Source organism: Oncorhynchus nerka, linkage group LG24, assembly GCF_034236695.1.
Source record: "Oncorhynchus nerka isolate Pitt River linkage group LG24, Oner_Uvic_2.0, whole genome shotgun sequence".
Taxonomy (NCBI): domain Eukaryota; kingdom Metazoa; phylum Chordata; class Actinopteri; order Salmoniformes; family Salmonidae; genus Oncorhynchus; species Oncorhynchus nerka.
In genome coordinates this window covers 93,785,457-93,806,004 of record NC_088419.1, presented here as the reverse complement: position 1 = coordinate 93,806,004, position 20,548 = coordinate 93,785,457, and the positions used below count along the sequence as shown (strand labels likewise).

At 43.9% G+C, this 20,548-nt stretch overlaps 1 protein-coding gene across 5 annotated transcripts in view; it reads right to left on the bottom strand.

Moving 5' to 3' along the window:
- Positions 1 to 743: 743 nt before the first annotated feature.
- The window catches only part of farp2 (FERM, RhoGEF and pleckstrin domain protein 2), a 114,382-nt gene continuing 94,577 nt past the window's right edge, over positions 744 to 20,548 (bottom strand). For 4 of the 5 annotated variants that reach the window (XM_065009334.1, XM_065009335.1, XM_065009337.1 and 1 more), the window contains 3 exons: positions 4,893 to 5,000; positions 4,282 to 4,433; positions 744 to 3,772 (listed from right to left, as the gene is read on the bottom strand). In XM_065009334.1, coding sequence (XP_064865406.1) covers positions 3,682 to 3,772; positions 4,282 to 4,433; positions 4,893 to 5,000 — 351 coding nt within the window. In that variant the 3' untranslated portion in view covers positions 744 to 3,681. Of the gene's footprint in view, positions 3,773 to 4,281; positions 4,434 to 4,892; positions 5,001 to 10,360; positions 10,501 to 20,548 lie in introns of all 5 variants that reach the window. The other variant, XM_065009336.1, reaches the window with a different exon arrangement.

Here is a 20,548-nt window from a genome sequence, read left to right as displayed (position 1 = left end):
AAAGGTTAAACAAAAAATGTTAAAAAAATGAAGGAGAAATATAATATATAATAAAATGGTCCTTCCCTGCTACGGCAGACTGGAGGCTCAAACCCAGGTCACATTCTGAGAACACTTGGTTCTAAAGAATGTTTTGTTGAAGACTCAGTCCGTCTCCACATGGAGTTGATGTTGTTTGTTACTATTGTACAAGTTTGTAGTCAGGATGGTTTTTCCTGTGTGCGAACGGTTTTCACCACACCCTCACATACAGATATTACTGTGGAAGAAAGAGTTTTGTTTAGGCATGCCCAGAGAATACCTTCTCATAAGATTCCTCCACCTGTTCGAGTAGTTTCCCAGGGTAAGTCACTGTGTAAGCTGCTATGGGTGTCAAGAGTTCCCCATTCTCTCTCTGCTCCTCTAGTTCTGGACAAGTCAAAAGCCTAATACAATTTCTCATCTTAAAATATATTTTTTAAACCTAACCTGAATCTTAAACACACTGCTAACCTTGATGCCTTACCCACATCTTAAATTATCTTTGCAACTTGGCCATCTAGTGGGAACAGAACGACCTGCAGTAGTCATGGCGATATGAGCATTAGGTCAACAACCCATCACTGCCACCTTCTGGTAGAGCGTCAGATGGGACAGGTAGCCTCGCAGGTGATGACAAACTAGTCTCGTAGGGGGCCATCCTTCCAAATATTGTATCGTTGGGTGTCAGGCTAAAAGCAAACAGTTTGAGAAGAAAACCTGACTGTTGTTTTGCATCTGTTCAACTTTATTTGTTATCAATGCAATAATAACAGGAGCAAGAAGCAGAACATACAGGAACAAGAAGGGCTCCAATGACATGCTGCTACACAATAAATAGGAAGAACATCCGACGGGAACAGCAGACAGGGGGCCAGTGAGGCCTTGGTTGGTTAGCACACCTGAACACAGAGAGATGAACTGGGAAAGGGGGCAGTGAGGCCTTGGTTGCATCTCAAAATGGCACCCTATTCCCTATGGGTCCTGGTCAAGAGTAGTGCACTATATAAGGAATAGAGCGCCATTTGGGACACACACACAGGGATGAGATAGAGGTGCGCCCTAAACATTGTGATTCATTCCAGTCCAACGTGGGAAGATGACAGGACTTACACCTCGCTGGCCCCTAATCACTCCGGAGACCAAAAGACAACACCATGATGTGAAGACAGTAACGGGGGAAAGGGGGGCTTTCTGATGACGAACGGACAGGGGCCCGGATGCATCTAGCGTCTTAAAGTAGGAGTGCTCATCTAGGAGAAGGTCTCCCCTCTTATGCATACGATTTACAAGGGGGGACACACACACACACCAAAAAAAAAAAACTCATCCTAAATCAGCTCTACACCGAGACACTTAGAGAATATACACATCCTGATCTCCTGTAGTCACATATTAAAAACACAATACTCACAAGGCCCACTACATACAGCAAGACAGTTAGACCACGACAGATCTTCTAACGTGGAAGGAGTCCCAAATGGCACCTTGATTCCCTTTAAAAAAAGTGCACTACTTTTGACCAGGGCCCATAGGGAATAGGATCCCATTTGGGACCGATCCAAGCTCTTCAGCCTTAATGACATATTAGAATGGAATCAGTAACTTAAAAAAAAAAAAATACTATAGATATTAGGATTATAACGCTGCATATTAATTTTACGAGGTCATCGTCATCCCTATGTTAAATGAACAACAAAAAAAACACTAAACTAACTATAATCCAGAACACATGGTAGTAACTATACAAGCCCAGCAAGCCAAACAAAACATGAATCAAACGTAGCACCTTCCTTCCCGACTTCCTGCTGTCGTAAAAACTAGGAAATCAGACAAAACAGTAGAACTGGCCAACACTGACTAATAACAAGTCAATAACACAACACAATTAAATGCTTTAAGTAGATTGGACTTTAACAACATTTGAGGTTATGAATTAGGCCAGAATTAGGTTGGACAATTGTCAATGTATGAAAAATAAAATCGAACTACATATTGATAGTACAGGAAAACGTAATTAATAAAAGTTTTTTTTTTCTCTCTCGGGGACCAACAAAGTACTTGTACATTTATTAACATGAATATAGACCCCTTGAAACACTTCAATGGAAAACGTACCTTACAGAATTGTGTGTTTTACACTCCATTTTTTGATTTAACTCCATGGCCATTAATACCTCAGTGTGACAACAGAACAAATGAGAACTACGAAATTCTCAAAAGAACGGAATAATGCCTCCCAAGTCTATTACAGAAGTTACCCTAAAAAAAAGGAGATTTGACTGCTTGTGTTCCTAACTCATTTCAACATACAATACCATCTGCCTTTTATCAATGAACAAAAAAAAAGGACATTCACTGGGTACCTCCCTACCTCTCTTGCTGTACCAGAGCTCTGGTCCAGGGCATTAATTCCTCCACTAATTCCTTAGTGGAAGAAACAACACCCTGGACCAGAGCTACCTCAAGTCCAGCTATTTTAAACGTGGTATAAAGAAAGAGTATCTGAGGTTGTTCTCCAGCTAGTTACCCTTCCACAGTCCCTAGTCAAATAAATCCTACAAGCTCTGCACCTCCGTAATATCATCACTGCCTTCCTCCACCTACCAGTTCCCTTTCGACACCTGTATCTTCGTGTAGACAGACACGATACAGACTCGACAACGACCGTCCGCAGAATGCTTTCACTGGCTAAAAGGAAACAACAGTCTTTAGACTAACGCTGTATAAACTTCTCTAGAACAAAACCTGATCGATAAATCGCTATAAAACGGTTTTCCAGATACAGATGAAGTCTAGTTCTGGACACAGATGAAGTCTAGTTCTGGACACAGATGAAGTCTAGTTCTGGACACAGATGAAGTCTAGTTCTGGACACAGATGAAGTCTAGTTCTGGACACAGATGAAGTCTAGTTCTGGACACAGATGAAGTCTAGTTCTGGACACAGATTAAGTCTAGTTCTGGACACAGATTAAGTCTAGTTCTGGACACAGATTAAGTCTAGTTCTGGACACAGATTAAGTCTAGTTCTGGAGTAAAAAAACACTTTCAAAAAGGTGATTTTCCATTTAAAAAAAAGCTTTTTTTAGGCCAGGACTAGACTTAATCCGAGTTTGGGAAACCAATCCTATGTTTTGTGATGTAGTTGTTTTACACTGGCTGCCATGAGAAGGTCATGCGTCTCGCTTTAGTTCCCTTTCTCAGCTGGCTGAGTGTGTACACTCATCCTTGACAGGATGTCCTCGAGTATCCTTGTTGATCATGATAGCACTGGTATATCCTTCTCTCTTGAACCACGTATCCAATTACTGGATTTAGAATGTTACTCTGTTCCCTGCTGATACATTGTTTCAACAGATTCTCACGTAACAATGGTTGACCATTCCAGAAGGAAAGAATGAAATATATATATATATATATAATAACTTCCAGTCACTCACTGAGCCCTTATCTGCCAAATAAATCCAAGACATGAGTGCCACTTTAACATGATGCCAATGAGAACCGTAGAGAGGGAGAGAGAGGGATGGTATTATACAGTATTGTCTCAGAGTCTATTGGGCCCAGCCCTTTACTCTCTAGGACTGACCCTTGGGTGCCATTTGGGACTCAGATTAGATAGAAGCTTCTAAGACGCAGTAGATCAGATCAAAGAGCGCAGTTAGTTCCCATTCATCTGCAGGGGACCTTTAGGTATGAGGAGACTCATCCTGCCAGTAGCACTGGCCGCACTCTTAATCACCTCCATCCATCTGTAGAGAGGAGGGAAGGAGAGAGAAACAGAGAGGGAGAGAGAAACAGAGAGAGGGGGTGGAAAGAGGGAGAGAGCGAGGGAGTGAGAAAGAGAGGGAAAGAGAGAAACAGAGGGGAAGGAGAGAGGGCGTGGAAAGAGGGAGAGAGCGAGGGAGTGAGAAAGAGAGAGAGGGAAAGAGAGAAACAGAGGGAAGGAGAGAGGGGGTGGAAAGAGGGAGAGAGGAGAGAGAGCGAGGGAGAGAGGGAGTGAGAGAAAGAGAGAAACAGAGGGGGTGGAAAGAGGGAGAGAGCGAGGGAGAGAGCGAGGGAGAGAGCGAGGGAGAGAGGACATCAGAGCTATTACAGCCATAGTGTAAACACAAAGCACCACTCCATCTCCGTAACACTGACCTGTTAGCCAAAAACTGCGGCCAAGTTTTACAATTAAAATGCGTCCAAGGAAATGTTCTGGAATCATAATGACGCATTGTTGGAAGGAGTCAAATAATGAATGAAACAGTCACTATACCTCTCGAATGTATACTCGCTCTCCGCCCGGAAGAAATAGACGTGGGACTTGAAGTGCAGTTTGAAGACGTATTCCTTGTGGATGCTGTCCGACTCTCCCGGGCTGCTCACGGTGTAACCTAGCAACGGGAGGCTGGCCAGCGGGAAATCATCCTGAACACAGAACTAGACAGTTGGCTGGGATACCTTAACATCCAGAGAACACCTCAACATAAAACCAACAGAGGACATTTGGTCTCAGCAAAGGAGTCTGAATTGAGACGTTTATAAGCATCTAGGCTGCATTTGCAGTACAACAAGCGTGTAAATTGGTTGTGTAAAAAGCCATCCTGCAGTATTAAAAGTCAAGTGTTGCGCCAAGCCAGTACCTGCTGAGTCTTGTAAAACAGACAGAAGTTGGTGAAGGCCACCTAGAACTGCTGCCAGCCGTTTTGTATTATGTTCCGTGTGTGTTCAGGGTTCAGTGTGTGTTCAGTGTGTGTTCAGGGTTCAGTGTGTGTTCAGGGTTCAGGGTGTGTTCAGGGTTCAGTGTGTGTTCAGGGTGTGTTCGGTGTGTGTTCGGTGTGTGTTCAGGGTTCGGTGTGTGTTCAGGGTTCGGTGTGTGGCCAGTACCTGGTGAGTCTTGTAAAAGAACAGACAGAAGTTGGTGAAGACCACCCAGAGCTTCTGCCAGCCGTTGCTGTTCTTGAATTTCCTTAGGAGGTAACCTGAGAGCTGGTTCTGAAGACAGGATCGGAAAGGACAGGACAGTCAGCAGCGTTGAAGAGTAGTGAACTACTTGTAGTTCAAGTCATTTAACAACATTTTTGCCGTAGCTTGGTGTTAGTTGAACAAAATTCAAATCTAGATTAAGTTTTCAATAGTCAATGACGTTTTCTTTTACCATGTAGCTGTGTAGCTAACTACTGGGACTACAGACTTGCCTAATTCTGTTGAAACATACAGTGCCTTCAGAATGTATTCATACCCCTCGACTTAAGAGCTTTACACACCTCGATTGTGCAACATTATCCCATTATTCTTTTCAAAATTCTTAAAAGTTCTGTTAAATTGGTTTTTAATCATTTCTAGACAACCATTTCCAGGTTTTGCCATAGATTGTTACGTATCTTTAAGTCAAAACTGTAACTCAGCGACTCAGGAACATTCACTGTCTTCTTGGTAAGCAACTCCAGTGTAGATTTGGCCTTGTGTTTTAGGTTATTGTCCTGTTGAAAGGTGAATTCGTCTCCCAGTGTCTGGTGGAAAGCAGACACCCATGTTTTCCTCTAGGATTTTTGCCTGCGCATAGCTCCATTCCATTTCTTTTTCATCCTGAAAAACTCCTCCCCAGTCCTTAATGATTACAAGCATACCCATAACATGATGCAGCCATCACTATGCTTAAAAATATGGTGCGTGCTGCTCAGTAAAGTACATTTTTCACAGACACTTTGTATTCAGAACAAAAGGTTTTTTGTTTGTTGACGTTTTACTTTAGTGCCTCTGTACAGGCTTCCTTCTTTTCACTCTGTCAATTAGGTTCGTATTGTGGAGTAACTATGTTGTTGATCCATCCTCAGGTTCTCAGCCATTTAAAGGTTTAACGGTTTTTAAAGTCACCGTTGACCTCATGATGAAATCCCTAAACGGTTTCCTTCCTCTCCGGTAACTGAGTTAGGAAGGTCGCCTGTATCTTTGTAGTGACTGGGTGTATTGATACACCATCCAAAAGTGTAATTATACTGAACAACATAAACCAACATGCATCAATTTCTGAGATTTTACTGGAGTTACAATTCATATGAGGAAATCAGTCAATTGAAATAAATGAGTTAGTCCCCAAGCTATGGATTTCACGTGACTGGGAATACAGATACGCATCTGTTGGTCATTGTTCCCTCACAGTGGGCCTCTGGAACTCGTCACAGTATTTCAGTGCATTGAAATTGCCATCCATTAAATGCAATTGTGTTCATTGTCCGTAACTTGTGACTGCCCGTTCCATAAACACAACGACCACTATGGGGGCAACTCTGTTCACAACGTTGACATCAGCAAACCACTCGCCCACACGATGCCATTACACGTGGTCTGCGGGTTGTGAGGCCGGTTGGACGCAATGCCAAATTCTCAAAAATTACATATTTTTGTAGGCGGCTTATGGTAGAGAAATTAACATTATCTGGCAACAGCTCTGGTGGACATTCCTGCAGTTATCATGCCAATTGCACGCTCCCTCAAAACTTGTGGCATTGTGTTGGGTGACAACTGCACATTTTAGAGTGGCCTTTTATTGTCCCCAGCACAAGGGGCACCTGTGTAATGATCATGCTGTTTAATCAGCTTCTTGATATGCCACACCTGTCAGGTGGATGGATTATCTTGGCAAAGGAGTAATGTTCACTAACAGAAATACAAACAAATTTGTGCACAACATTTGAGAGAAATAAGCTTGGTGTATGGAACATTTCTGTGATGTTTTATTTCAGCTCATGAAACCTGGGACCAACACTTCACATGTTGTGTTTTATATTGTTGTTAAGTATAATAACTTGACCATGCTCAAAGGGATATTCAATATTTGCAGATTTTTTTTTTTTTTTTACCCATCTACCAATAAGTTCCCTTCTTTGCGAGGCATTGGAAAACCTCCCTGGTCTTTGTGGTTGAATTTGTGTTTGAAATTCACTGCTCGACAGCCAGACCCTTACACATAATTGTATGTGTGGGGTACAGAGATGACGTAGTCATTGAAAAATCATGTTAAAAACTCTATTATTGCACACAGAGTGCGTCTATGCAATTAGTATGTGACTTGTTAAGCAAATATTTACTCCTGAAATGATTTAGGCTCCTTACCATAACAAAACTTAATAAGACATTTGAGCTTTTCATTTTTAACGAATCTGTTAAAAAGGTCTAAAAACATAATTCCACGTTGACATTATGGGGTATTGTGTGTAGGTCAATGACAAACAATCTCAATTTAATACATTTTTTTTTAAATTCAGGCTGTGACAACAAAATGTATAAAAAGTCAAGGGGTGTGAATACCTTCTGAAGGCGCTGGAGTCTGTGTTTAATAGGCTAAATCTCACATTAACCTATGACCCCAAAGGGATCTGTCCTTGTGATTTGTCGTCTGACATTTCAGATTTTTCATATATATATATTTTTTTAACAAAGTAGTTGAGATATAGTGAACTACTGTTTCAAAGTAACTTTGGACAGCGGAGTCAATCGGAGTCAATCACCACCTTCCGGAGACACCTGAAACCCCACCCTGAAACCCCACCTCTTTAAGGAATACCTAGGATAGGATAAAGTAATCCTTCTCCCCCCTTAAAAGATTTAGATGCACTATTGTAAAGTGGCTGTTCCACTGGATGTCATAAGGTGAAAGCACCAATTTGTAAGTCGCTCTGGATAAGAGCGTCTGCTAAATGACTTAAATGTAAATGTAACTTTAGTTAAGTAAACTATATATTTTTTTTAACAAAGTAGTTGAGATATAGTGAACTACTGTTTCAAAGTAACTTTAGTTAAGTAAACTATATATATTTTCTTTGGGGTAGTTTATGTGTACATTATCTTCCTCCAGTGAGAAGTAATTGAAGCCCGGTAAACGATGTTTTCAGAGTAGCTCCCCCAACACTACAGATCAGTAGACTGTATGTATCATTTGGTGTCTCCCTGTGAAATTCTACCATTCAGTTTGGTCATTATTTCTATCATGGTTCAACTATAGTGCCTGATTCTACCATGGTTCTAGTTTGGTGCATGGTTCCAGAATGGCTATAGTTTGTTACCTGGTTCTAGTATGATTCCAGTCTTGCACCTGGTACTACCATTGCTCTAGTCTGGTACCTGGTTCTACCCTGGTTCTGGTATGGTTCTAGTCTGGTACCTGGTTCTACCATGGTTCTAGTCTGGTACGTACCTGGTTCTAGTCTGGTACGTACCCGGTTCTAGTCTTATACCTGGCTCTACCATGGTTCTAGTCTGGTACCTGGCTCTACCATGGTTCTAGTCTGGTACCTGGTTCTATCATGGTTCCACCATGGTTCTAGTCTGGTACCTGGTTCTAGTCTGGTGTATGTTTCTAGCCTGGTAACTGGATCTAGTAAGGTTCTAGTCTGGTACCTGGTTCTAGTCTGGTAACTGGATCTAGTAAGGTTCTAGTCTGGTACCTGGTTCTAGTCTGGTGTATGTTTCTAGCCTGGTAACTGGATCTAGTAAGGTTCTAGTATGGTACCTGGTTCTAGTCTGGTGTATGTTTCTAGCCTGGTAACTGGATCTAGTAAGGTTCTAGTCTGGTACCTGGTTCTAGTCTGGTGTATGTTTCTAGCCTGGTAACTGGATCTAGTAAGGTTCTAGTCTGGTACCTGGTTCTAGTCTGGTACCTGGATCTAGTAAGGTTCTAGTCTTGTACCTGGTTTTACCACTGTTCTAGTAAGTTTCTTGTCTGGTATCTGGTTCTAGTTTGGTTCAGGTATGGTACCTGGTTCTACCATAGTTCTAGTCTGGTACCTAGTTCAAGTACGGTTGTAGTCTTGTACCTGGTTCTATCATTGATCTAGTCTGGTCTGGTACAGTTCTAGTATGGTACCTGGTTCTACCATAGTTCTAGTCTGGTACCTAGTTCAAGTATGGTTGTAGTCTTGTACCTGGTTCTATCATTGATCTAGTCTGGTATGGTTCCAGTCTGGTACAGTTCTAGTATGGTACCTGGTTCTACCATTGTTCTAGCATGGTTGCAGTATGGTACCTGGTTCTAGCTTGGTTCTAGTCTGGTACCTGGTTCTAGCTTGGTACCTGGTTCTACCATGGTTCTAGTCTGGTACGTACCTGGTTCTAGTCTGGTACCTGGTTCAGGTATGGTTGTAGTCTGGTATCTGGTTCTATCATTGTTCTGGTATGGTTGCAGTCTGGTGCGGTTCCAGTCTGGTAGCTGGCTCTACCATGGTTCTAGTCTGGTACCTGCTTCTCATCTGGTTCTAGTCTGGTACTTGGTTCTAGTCTGGTACATGGTTCTAGTCTGGTGCCTGGTTCTAGTCTGGTGCCTGGTTCTACCATGGTTCTAGTCTGGTACCTGGTCCTAATCTGGTACCTGGTCCTAATCTGGTACCTGGTCCTAATCTGGTACCTGGTTCTAGATGGTACCTGGTTCTAGAATCATTATAGTCTGGTACCTGGTTCTACCATGGTTCTAGTCTGGTACCTGGTCCTAATCTGGTACCTGGTTCTACCCTGGTACCTGGTTCTACCATGGTTCCAGTCTGGTACCTGGTTCTACCATGGTTCCAGTCTGGTACCTGCTTCTACCATGGTTCCAGTCTGGTACCTGGTTCTACCATGGTTCCAGTCTGGTACCTGGTTCTACCATGGTTCTAGTCGTACCTGGTTCTAGTCTGGTGTATGGTCTAGTATGGTTCTAGTCTGGTACCTGCTTCGAGTCTGGTTCCTGCTTCTACCATGGTTCTAGTCTGGTAACTAGTTCTACCATGGTTCTAGTCTGGTAACTAGTTCTACCATGGTACCTGCTTCTAGTATGGCACCTCATTGTGGTTCTAGTATGGTTCTTGTCTGGTACCTGGTTCTAGCTTGGCTCCTGGTTGTACCATGGTTCTAGAATGGTACCTGCTTCTACCATGGTTCTAGTCTGGTACCTGGTTCTACCATGGTTCCAGGCTGGTGTATGGTTCTAGTGTGGTACCTGCTTCTAGTCTGGTACCTGGTTCTACCATGGTTCTAGTCTGGTGTATGGTCCTAGTCTGGTACCTGGTTCTAGTATGGTGTATGATTCTAGTCTGGTACCTGCTTCTAGTATGGTACCTAGTTCTACCATGGTTCTAGTCTGGTACCTGCTTCTAGGCTGGTTCTAGTCTGGTACCTGCTTCTATCATGGTTCTAGTCTGCTACCTAGTTCTACCATGGTTCTTCGTCTGGTACCCGGTTCTACCATGGTTCTAGTCTGGTACCCGGTTCTACCACAGTACCTGGTTCTAGTCTGGTACTGGGTTCTAACATGGTTCAAGTATGGTTCTAGTCTGGTACCTGGTTCTACAGTCTGGAACCTGGTTCTGCTAGTGTGGTACCTGGTTCATGCGCAGATAATCAGTGAGTGAGAGGTTCTGGTTGCGGTACCAGCAGACGTGTGTGATGGTGTTGGGTCTCTGGCCCTGACCCAGCAGGTAACGAGGAGGGAGCTCTGGAGACACGGCTGGGGAACAGAACACTGGGGAGGGGGGGCAGAGAGGAAAGGACAGAGACAGAGAGGAAAGGACAGAGAAAGAGGGCAAGTAGAGAGAGGAAAGGACAGAGACAGAGAGGAAAGGACAGAGACAGAGAGGAAAGGACAGAGACAGAGAGGAAAGGACAGAGAGGAAAGGACAGAGAGGAAAGGACAGAGAGGAAAGGACAGAGACAGAGAGGAGAGGACAGAGAGGAAAGGACAGAGACAGAGAGGAAAGGACAGAGAGGAAGGACAGAGAGGAAAGGACAGAGACAGAGAGGAAAGGACAGAGACAGAGAGGAAAGGACAGAGACAGAGAGGAAAGGACAAAGACAGAGAGGAAAAGACAGAGAAAGAGTGCAAGTAGAGAGAGGGAGAGGAAAGGACAGAGAAAGAGTGCAAGTAGAGAGAGGGAGAGGAAAGGACAGAGAAAGAGGGCAAGTAGAGAGAGGAAAGGACAGAGAAAGAGGGCAAGTAGAGAGAGGGAGAGAAAGACAGAGGGGCAGAAAGCAGAAAGGACAGAGAGGAAGAAAGAGGTGGATAAAGGAGGAAAGCAACATAGGATGAGTTGGCAGGTTTACATTCAGTGACAGAAACAAAACAGTAGATTAGAAAGTCCTTCAGCCAGGGCTGTGGAGGGGAGGAGTTAGTTAAAGACAGAACAAGATTGGTCATAGATAAAGAACACATGCTTCTGATTGGAGTGTTTTCCACAAAGACAAGACTTCAGTGCAAGGAAGTGATGAAACAGTGAAACACTGAAATGAAACAGAAAAGATCAGAGAGAGATGAATCATGGGAGAGAGAGTGGAACAGGGAGGTGCAGGAGAATGACTATGGGGTGAGGAGATGAGGACAGGCCGTGTATCCACTGCTCTGTGTGCCCAATGAAAGCTTCCCCAAATACTGCAGCTCTGTGACAGCTGACCAACACAATGCTGCCCTAAATACTGCAGCTCTCTGACAACTGACCAACAATGCTGCCCCAAAATACTGCAGCTCTGTCTGACAACTGACCAACAATGCTGCCCGAAAATCCTGCAGCTCTGACAGCTGCCCCAAACTCCTGCAGCTCTGACAGCTGACCAACATCCTGCAGCTCTGACCAACATCCTGCAGCTCTGACAGCTGACCAAACATCCTGCAGCTCTGACAGCTGACCAAACTCCTGCAGCTCTGACAGCTGACCCAAATCCTGCAGCTCTGACAGCTGACCCAAATCCTGCAGCTCTGACAGCTGACCAACATCCTGCAGCTCTGACAGCTGACCAAACATCCTGCAGCTCTGACAGCTGACCCAAATCCTGCAGCTCTGACAGCTGACCCAAATCCTGCAGCTCTGACAGCTGACCCACATCCTGCAGCTCTGACAGCTGACCCACATCCTGCAGCTCTGACAGCTGACCAAACTCCTGCAGCTCTGACAGCTGACCCAAATCCTGCAGCTCTGACAGCTGACCCAAATCCTGCAGCTCTGACAGCTGACCCAAATCCTGCAGCTCTGACAGCTGACCCAAATCCTGCAGCTCTGACAGCTGACCCAAATCCTGCAGCTCTGACAGCTGACCCAAATCCTGCAGCTCTGACAGCTGACCCAAATCCTGCAGCTCTGACAGCTGACCCAAATCCTGCAGCTCTGACAGCTGACCAACATCCTGCAGCTCTGACAGCTGACCAACATCCTGCAGCTCTGACCAAACTCCTACAGCTCTGACAGCTGACCAACACGACGCTGAGGGATGGACGGTTTTAAAAGATGGTGCTGATGGAGAAGGACAACATTGTTCAAGTTCCAACACAACTTTGCTATTTAGTGACTTTTATCATGTTAATCTTTATTTTCTTTTTCAAAAAAGTTAATAGTATTATCATGTGACCACGAAGCACTTCTGGACATCAGATCGACATCGATATTTTACTTCAAGTGTGTTTTTTCATAAATAACAACTGGTGTGCAGAAGCTAGAAGCTCAAGCTAGAAGACCACTTTTACTCTACCCACAGAAATGCATACAAGGCCCTCCCTCGTCCTCCCTTCAGGCAAATGTGACCATGACTATCCAACCACTGACTCCATTGTCATAGGTATTTCTTTATGTAGTGTTGTAGTGTCTCTTGATATAATGTGTGTTTGTATGTATATTATGTATATCCCAGCCCCCCAGTAGGCCTTTTGGTAGGCCGTCATTGTAAATAATAATTTGTTTTTAACTGACTTCCCTGGTTAAATAAAAGTAAAAAATAAAAACATACAAATAAAACTCCTGCTTCCTGTTTACAAACAAGAGCTCAAACAGGAAGTAGGCTTTATCATCAATAAGAGCACAGACGATGTCTTCCCCACAGTGACTGTAAGAACGTATCCAAATCAAAAGCCATGGATTACATTGATTTCAGACAATAGCCACACTGGGCTAACAGGCTAGAGCTGCAGTTTACAAGAAACGGGACACATTCAAGAAAGACCGCGTCAACATCCGATGAGACATCAAACATGCGACAGTTCAATATCGGAGGAAAGTGGCATCCTATTCGGCCAGCCACTCCCAAAACGTCGGGCCGGCCACTCCCAAAACGTCCGGGCCGGCCACTCCCAAAACGGCCGGCCACTCCCAAAACGTCCGGCCACTCCCAAATAAGCTAAATGCCCTTTTATGCTCGCGTCGAGGAATAGAACGCTGTTCCTTCGTGAAAGCACCTGTTTTTCCAGAGCGCGATTTCGCTCTCCTTGGCCGACGTGACTAAAACTTTTAAACAGGTTAAGAATCACAAGGCCCACCGGGCCAGACAGAATACCAGGGCTCGTACTCAAAGCATGCACAGACCAGCTCGGCCAGTTTCTTCACTATAATCCCAACATATTTCAAGATGACCACCATTGTCCCTGTTCCAAAGAACTCCAAGGTAACCTGCCTAAATGACTATCGTCCTGCAGCGCTCACATCTGTAATTAGGATGTACTTTGAAAAGGCTGGTGATGTCTCACATCAACACCATCATTCCAGACACCCTGGACCCAATTCACATACCGCACCAACACATCCAAATCCACAAATTTCACGTCACACCGCCCTCTCCCACCCGGACAAGAGGAGGAATAACTACAGCATTCAACACTATAGTCCCCTCCAAGCTCACCACCTAGCTAAGGACCCTGGAACTGAACCCCTCCCTCTGCAACTGGATCCTTGACTTCCTGAGGTGGTAAGGGTAGACAACAACACCTCCGCAACGCTGACCCTAACCACGGGGGCCCCTCAGGGGTGTGTCCTTAACCCCCTGCTGTACTCCCCATTCACCCACGAATACGTGGCCACACACTACTTCAACACCATTATCAAGTTGGCTGACGACACGAAGGTGGTAGGCCTGATGAGACGGCTCTACAGGGAGGAGGTCAGTGACCTGGCAGTGTGGTGACGGGACAGCAACCTCTCCCTAAACATCAGTAAGACCAAGGAGCTGATCGTGTATTACAGGAGAAAGAGAGAAGAGCAAGCCACAATCCATTGTAGTGGAGCGGGTTGAGAGCTTCAAGTTCCTTGGCGTCCACATCACTAAGGACCTAACATGGTCCAAACACACACACAGTCATGAAGAAGGGACACTGCTTTTCATACATTTTACACCACATCTGGTCCATTTTTATGTACAGTACCAGTCAAAGGTTTGGACACACCTACTCATTCAAAGGTTTTCCTTTATTTTTTGTATTAAAACAATTTAAAAAACTATATTCTACATTGTAGAATAATAGTGAAGACATCAAAACTAATGAAATAACACATATGGAGTCATGTAGTAACCAGAAAAGTGTTAAATCAAAATACGTTTTATATTTGAGATTCTTCAAAGCAGCCACCCTTTGCCCTGATGACAGCTTTGTACACTCTTGGCATTCTCTCAACCAGCTTCACCTGGAATGCTTATCCAACATTCCTGAAGGAGTTCCCACATATGCTGAGCACTTGTTGGCTGCTTTTCCTTCACTCTGAGGTCCGACTCCTCCCAAACCATCTCAATTTGGTTGAGGTCGGGGGGATTGTGGATGCCAGGTCATCTGATGCAGCACTCCATCTCTCTCCTTGGTAAAATATCCCTTGCACATCCTGGAGGTGTGTTTTGGGTCATTGTCCTGTTGAAAAACAAATGATAGTCCCACTAAGTACAAACCAGATGGGATGGCATATCGCTGCAGAATGCTGTGGTAGCTATTCTGGTTAAGAATTCTAAATAAAATCAGACAGTGTCACCAGCAAAGCACCCCCCACATCATAACACCTCATCCTCTATGTGGAGATCATCCGTTCACCCACATCGCGTCTCGCAAGGACACAGCAGTTGGAACCAAAAATCTCCAGTTTGGACTCCAGACCAAAGGACACATTTCCACCGGTCTAATTTCCATTGCTCATCTTTCTTGGCCCATTCAAATCTCTTCTTCTTATTGGTGTCCTTCAGTAGTGGTTTCTTTGCAGCAATTCAACCATGAAGGCCTGATTCACGCAGTCTCCTCTGAACAGTTGATGTTGAGATGTGTCTTTTACTTGGTGAAGCATTTATTTGGGCAGCAATTTCTGAGGCTGGTAGCTCTAATGAACTTATCCTCTGCAGCAGAGGTAACTCTGGATCTTCCTTTCTTGTGTCGGTCATTATGAGAGCCAGTTATCATAGTGCTTGATGGTTCGTGTGACTGCACTTGAAGAAACTTTAAAAGTTCTTGAAACTTTCCATATTGACTGACCTTCATGTCTTAAAGTAATGATGAAATGTCGTTTCTCTTCGCTTATTTGAGTTGTTTTTGCCAAATATGTTCTTGGTCTTTTACCAAATGGGGTATACAGAACATAGCCCTACCTTGTCACAACACAACTGATTGGCTCAAATGCATTAAGAAAGAAAATCCACAAATGAACTTTTAAGAAGGTCTGTTAATTGAAATGCATTCCAGGTGACTACCTCATGAAGCTGGTTGAGAGAATGCCAAGTGTGCAAAGCTGTCAAGGCAACGGGTGGCTACTTTGAAGAATCTCAAATATAAAATATATTTTGATTTCATTAACCTTTTTTGGTTACGACATGATTCAATATGTGTTATTTCATAGTTTTGATGTCTTCACTGTTATTCTACAATGTAGAAAAAAATAAAGAGAAACCCTTGAGTGAGTAGGTGTTCAAACTTTTGACCGGTAGTGAGTGAGATAGATATATATATACACACACACACACACACACACCGCTCTGATCTTTATTCTACTATTATTATTATCTATCCTGATGTCTAGTCACTTTACCCTGCCTTCATGTACATATCTACCTCAAATACCTTATTATGATCTATCCTGATGTCACTTTACCCTGCCTTCATGTACATATCTACCTCAAATACCTTATTATTTGTTTGTTCTAGAGTTTGTTCTGTTAGGTGACCTAAACTGGGATATGCTTAACACCCCGGCAGTCCTACAATGTAAGCTAGATGCCCTCAATCTCACTCAAATCATCAAGGAACCCACCAGGTACAACCCTAACTCTGTAAACAAGGGCACCCTCATAGACGTCATCCTGACCAACTGGCCCTCCAAATACACCTCCGCTGTCTTCAACCAGGATCTCAGCGATCACTGCCTCATTGCCTGTATCCGCTACGGAGCCGCAGTCAAACGACCACCCCTCATCACTGTCAAACGCTCCCTAAAACACTTCTGTGAGCAGGCCTTTCTAATCGACCTGGCCCGGGTATCCTGGAAGGACATTGACCTCATCCCGTCAGTTGAGGATGCCTGGTCATTCTTTAAAAGTAACTTCCTCACCATTTTAGATAAGCATGCTCCGTTCAAAAATGCAGAACCAAGAACAGATACAGCCCTTGGTTCACTCCAGACCTGACTGCCCTCGACCAGCACAAAAACATCCTGTGGCGGACTGCAATAGCATCGAATAGCCCCCGTGATATGCAACTGTTCAGGGAAGTCAGGAACCAATACACGCAGTCAGTCAGGAAAGCTAAGGCCAGCTTCTTCAGGCAGAAGTTTGCATCCTGTAGCTCCAACTCCAAAAAGTTCTGGGACACTGTGAAGTCCATGGAGAACAAGAGCACCTCCTCCCAGCTGCCCACTGCACTGAGGCTAGGTAACACGGTCTCCACCGATAAATCCACGATTATCGAAAGCTTCAATAAGCACTTCTCTACGGCTGGCCATGCCTTCCGCCTGGCTACTCCAACCTCGGCCAACAGCTCCGCCCCCCCCGCAGCTCCTCGCCCAAGCCTCTCCAGGTTCTCCTTTACCCAAATCCAGATAGCAGATGTTCTGAAAGAACTGCAAAACCTAGACCCGTACAAATCAGCTGGGCTTGACAATCTGGACCCTCTATTTCTGAAACTATCTCGCAACCCCTATTACTGTTGCAACCCCTATTACCAGCCTGTTCAACCTCTCTTTCATATCGTCTGAGATCCCCAAGGATTGGAAAGCTGCCGCAGTCATCCCCCTCTTCAAAGGGGGAGACACCCTGGACCCAAACTGCTATAGACCTATATCCATCCTGCCCTGCCTATCTAAGGTCTTCGAAAGCCAAGTCAACAAACAGGTCACTGACCATCTCGAATCCCACCGTACCTTCTCCGCTGTGCAATCTGGTTTCCGAGCCGGTCACGGGTGCACCTCAGCCACGCTCAAGGTACTAAACGATATCATAACCGCCATGGATAAAAGACAGTACTGTGCAGCCGTCTTCATCGACCTCGCCAAGGCTTTCGACTCTGTCAATCACCATATTCTTATCGGCAGACTCAATAGCCTCGGTTTCTCGGACGACTGCCTTGCCTGGTTCACCAATTACTTTGCAGACAGAGTTCAGTGTGTCAAATCGGAGGGCATGCTGTCCGGTCCTCTGGCAGTCTCTATGGGGGTGCCACAGGGTTCAATTCTCGGGCCGACTCTTTTCTCTGTATATATCAATGATGTTGCTCTTGCTGCGGGCGATTCCCTGATCCACCTCTACGCAGACGACACCATTCTATATACTTTCGGCCCGTCATTGGACACTGTGCTATCTAACCTCCAAACGAGCTTCAATGCCATACAGCACTCCTTCCGTGGCCTCCAACTGCTCTTAAACGCGAGTAAAACCAAATGCATGCTTTTCAACCGATCGCTGCCTGCACCCGCATGCCCGACTAGCATCACCACCCTGGATGGTTCCGACCTTGAATATGTGGACATCTATAAGTACCTAGGTGTCTGGCTAGACTGCAAACTCTCCTTCCAGACTCACATCAAACATCTCCAATCGAAAATCAAATCAAGAGTCGGCTTTCTATTCCGCAACAAAGCCTCCTTCACTCACGCCGCCAAGCTTACCCTAGTAAAACTGACTATCCTACCGATCCTCGATTTCGGCGATGTCATCTACAAAATGGCTTCCAACACTCTACTCAGCAAACTGGATGCAGTCTATCACAGTGCCATCCGTTTTGTCACCAAAGCACCTTATACCACCCACCACTGCGACTTGTATGCTCTAGTCGGCTGGCCCTCGCTACATATTCGTCGCCAGACCCACTGGCTCCAGGTCATCTACAAGTCCATGCTAGGTAAAGCTCCGCCTTATCTCAGTTCACTGGTCACGATGGCAACACCCATCCGTAGCACACGCTCCAGCAGGTGTATCTCACTGATCATCCCTAAAGCCAACACCTCATTTGGCCGCCTTTCGTTCCAGTACTCTGCTGCCTGTGACTGGAACGAACTGCAAAAATCGCTGAAGTTGGAGACGTTTATCTCCCTCACCAACTTCAAACATCAGCTATCTGAGCAGCTAACCGATCGCTGCAGCTGTACATAGTCTATTGGTAAATAGCCCACCCATTTTCACCTACCTCATCCCCATACTGTTTTTATACTGTTTTTTTTATTTATTTATTTACTTTTCTGCTCTTTTGCACACCAATATCTCTACCTGTACATGACCATCTGATCATTTATCACCCCAGTGTTAATCTGCAAAATTGTATTATTCGCCTACCTCCTCATGCCTTTTGCACACATTGTATATAGACTGCCCTTTTTTTTTCTTTTTTTTTCTACTGTGTTATTGACTTGTTAATTGTTTACTCCATGTGTAACTCTGTGTTGTCTGTTCACACTGCTATGCTTTATCTTGGCCAGGTCGCAGTTGCAAATGAGAACTTGTTCTCAACTAGCCTACCTGGTTAAATAAAGGTGTTCTCAACTAGCCTACCTGGTTAAATAAAGGTGTTCTCAAATAGCCTACCTGGTTAAATAAAGGTGTTCTCAACTAGCCTACCTGGTTAAATAAAGGTGTTCTCAACTAGCCTACCTGGTTAAATAAAGGTGTTCTCAACTAGCCTACCTGGTTAAATAAAGGTGTTCTCAACTGGCCTACCTGGTTAAATAAAGGTGTTCTCAACTAGCCTACCTGGTTAAATAAAGGTGTTCTCAACTAGCCTACCTGGTTAAATAAAGGTGTTCTCAACTAGCCTACCTGGTTAAATAAAGGTGTTCTCAACTAGCCTACCTGGTTAAATAAAGGTGTTCTCAACTAGCCTACCTGGTTAAATAAAGGTGTTCTCAACTAGCCTACCTGGTTAAATAAAGGTGTTCTCAACTAGCCTACCTGGTTAAATAAAGGTGTTCTCAACTAACCTGGTTAAATAAAGGTGTTCTCAACTAGCCTACCTGGTTAAATAAAGGTGTTCTCAACTAGCCTACCTGGTTAAATAAAGGTGTTCTCAACTAGCCTACCTGGTTAAATAAAGGTGTTCTCAACTAGCCTACCTGGTTAAATATATATATATATATATAATTTTTTTTTTTTTAATTATCTATCCTGATGTCTCTTTACCCTGCCTTCATGTACATATCTACCTCTAATACCTTATTATTATCTATCCTGATGTCACTTTACCCTGCCTTCATGTACATATCTACCTCTAATACCTTATTATTATCTATCCTGATGCCTAGTCACTTTACCCTGCCTTCATGTACATATCTACCTCTAATACCTTATTATTATCTATCCTGATGTCACTTTACCCTGCCTTCATGTACATATCTACCTCTAATACCTTATTATTATCTATCCTGATGCCTAGTCACTTTACCCTGCCTTCATGTACATATCTACCTCTAATACCTTATTATTATCTATCCTGATGCCTAGTCACTTTACCCTGCCTTCATGTACATATCTACCTCTAATACCTTATTATTATCTATCCTGATGTCACTTTACCCTGCCTTCATGTACATATCTACCTCTAATACCTTATTATTATCTATCCTGATGCCTAGTCACTTTACCCTGCCTTCATGTACATATCTACCTCTAATACCTTATTATTATCTATCCTGATGTCACTTTACCCTGCCTTCATGTACATATCTACCTCTAATACCTTATTATTATCTATCCTGATGTCACTTTACCCTGCCTTCATGTACATATCTACCTCTAATACCTTATTATTATCTATCCTGATGTCACGTTACCCTGCCTTCATGTACATATCTACCTCTAATACCTTATTATTATCTATCCTGATGTCACTTTACCCTGCCTTCATGTACATATCTACCTCTAATACCTTATTATTATCTATCCTGATGCCTAGTCACTTTACCCTGCCTTCATGTACATATCTACCTCTAATACCTTATTATTATCTATCCTGATGTCACTTTACCCTGCCTTCATGTACATATCTACCTCTAATACCTTATTATTATCTATCCTGATGCCTAGTCACTTTACCCTGCCTTCATGTACATATCTACCTCTAATACCTTATTATTATCTATCCTGATGTCACTTTACCCTGCCTTCATGTACATATCTACCTCTAATACCTTATTATTATCTATCCTGATGTCTCTTTACCCTGCCTTCATGTACATATCTACCTCTAATACCTTATTATTATCTATCCTGATGTCTCTTTACCCTGCCTTCATGTACATATCTACCTCTAATACCTTATTATTATCTATCCTGATGTCACTTTACCCTGCCTTCATGTACATATC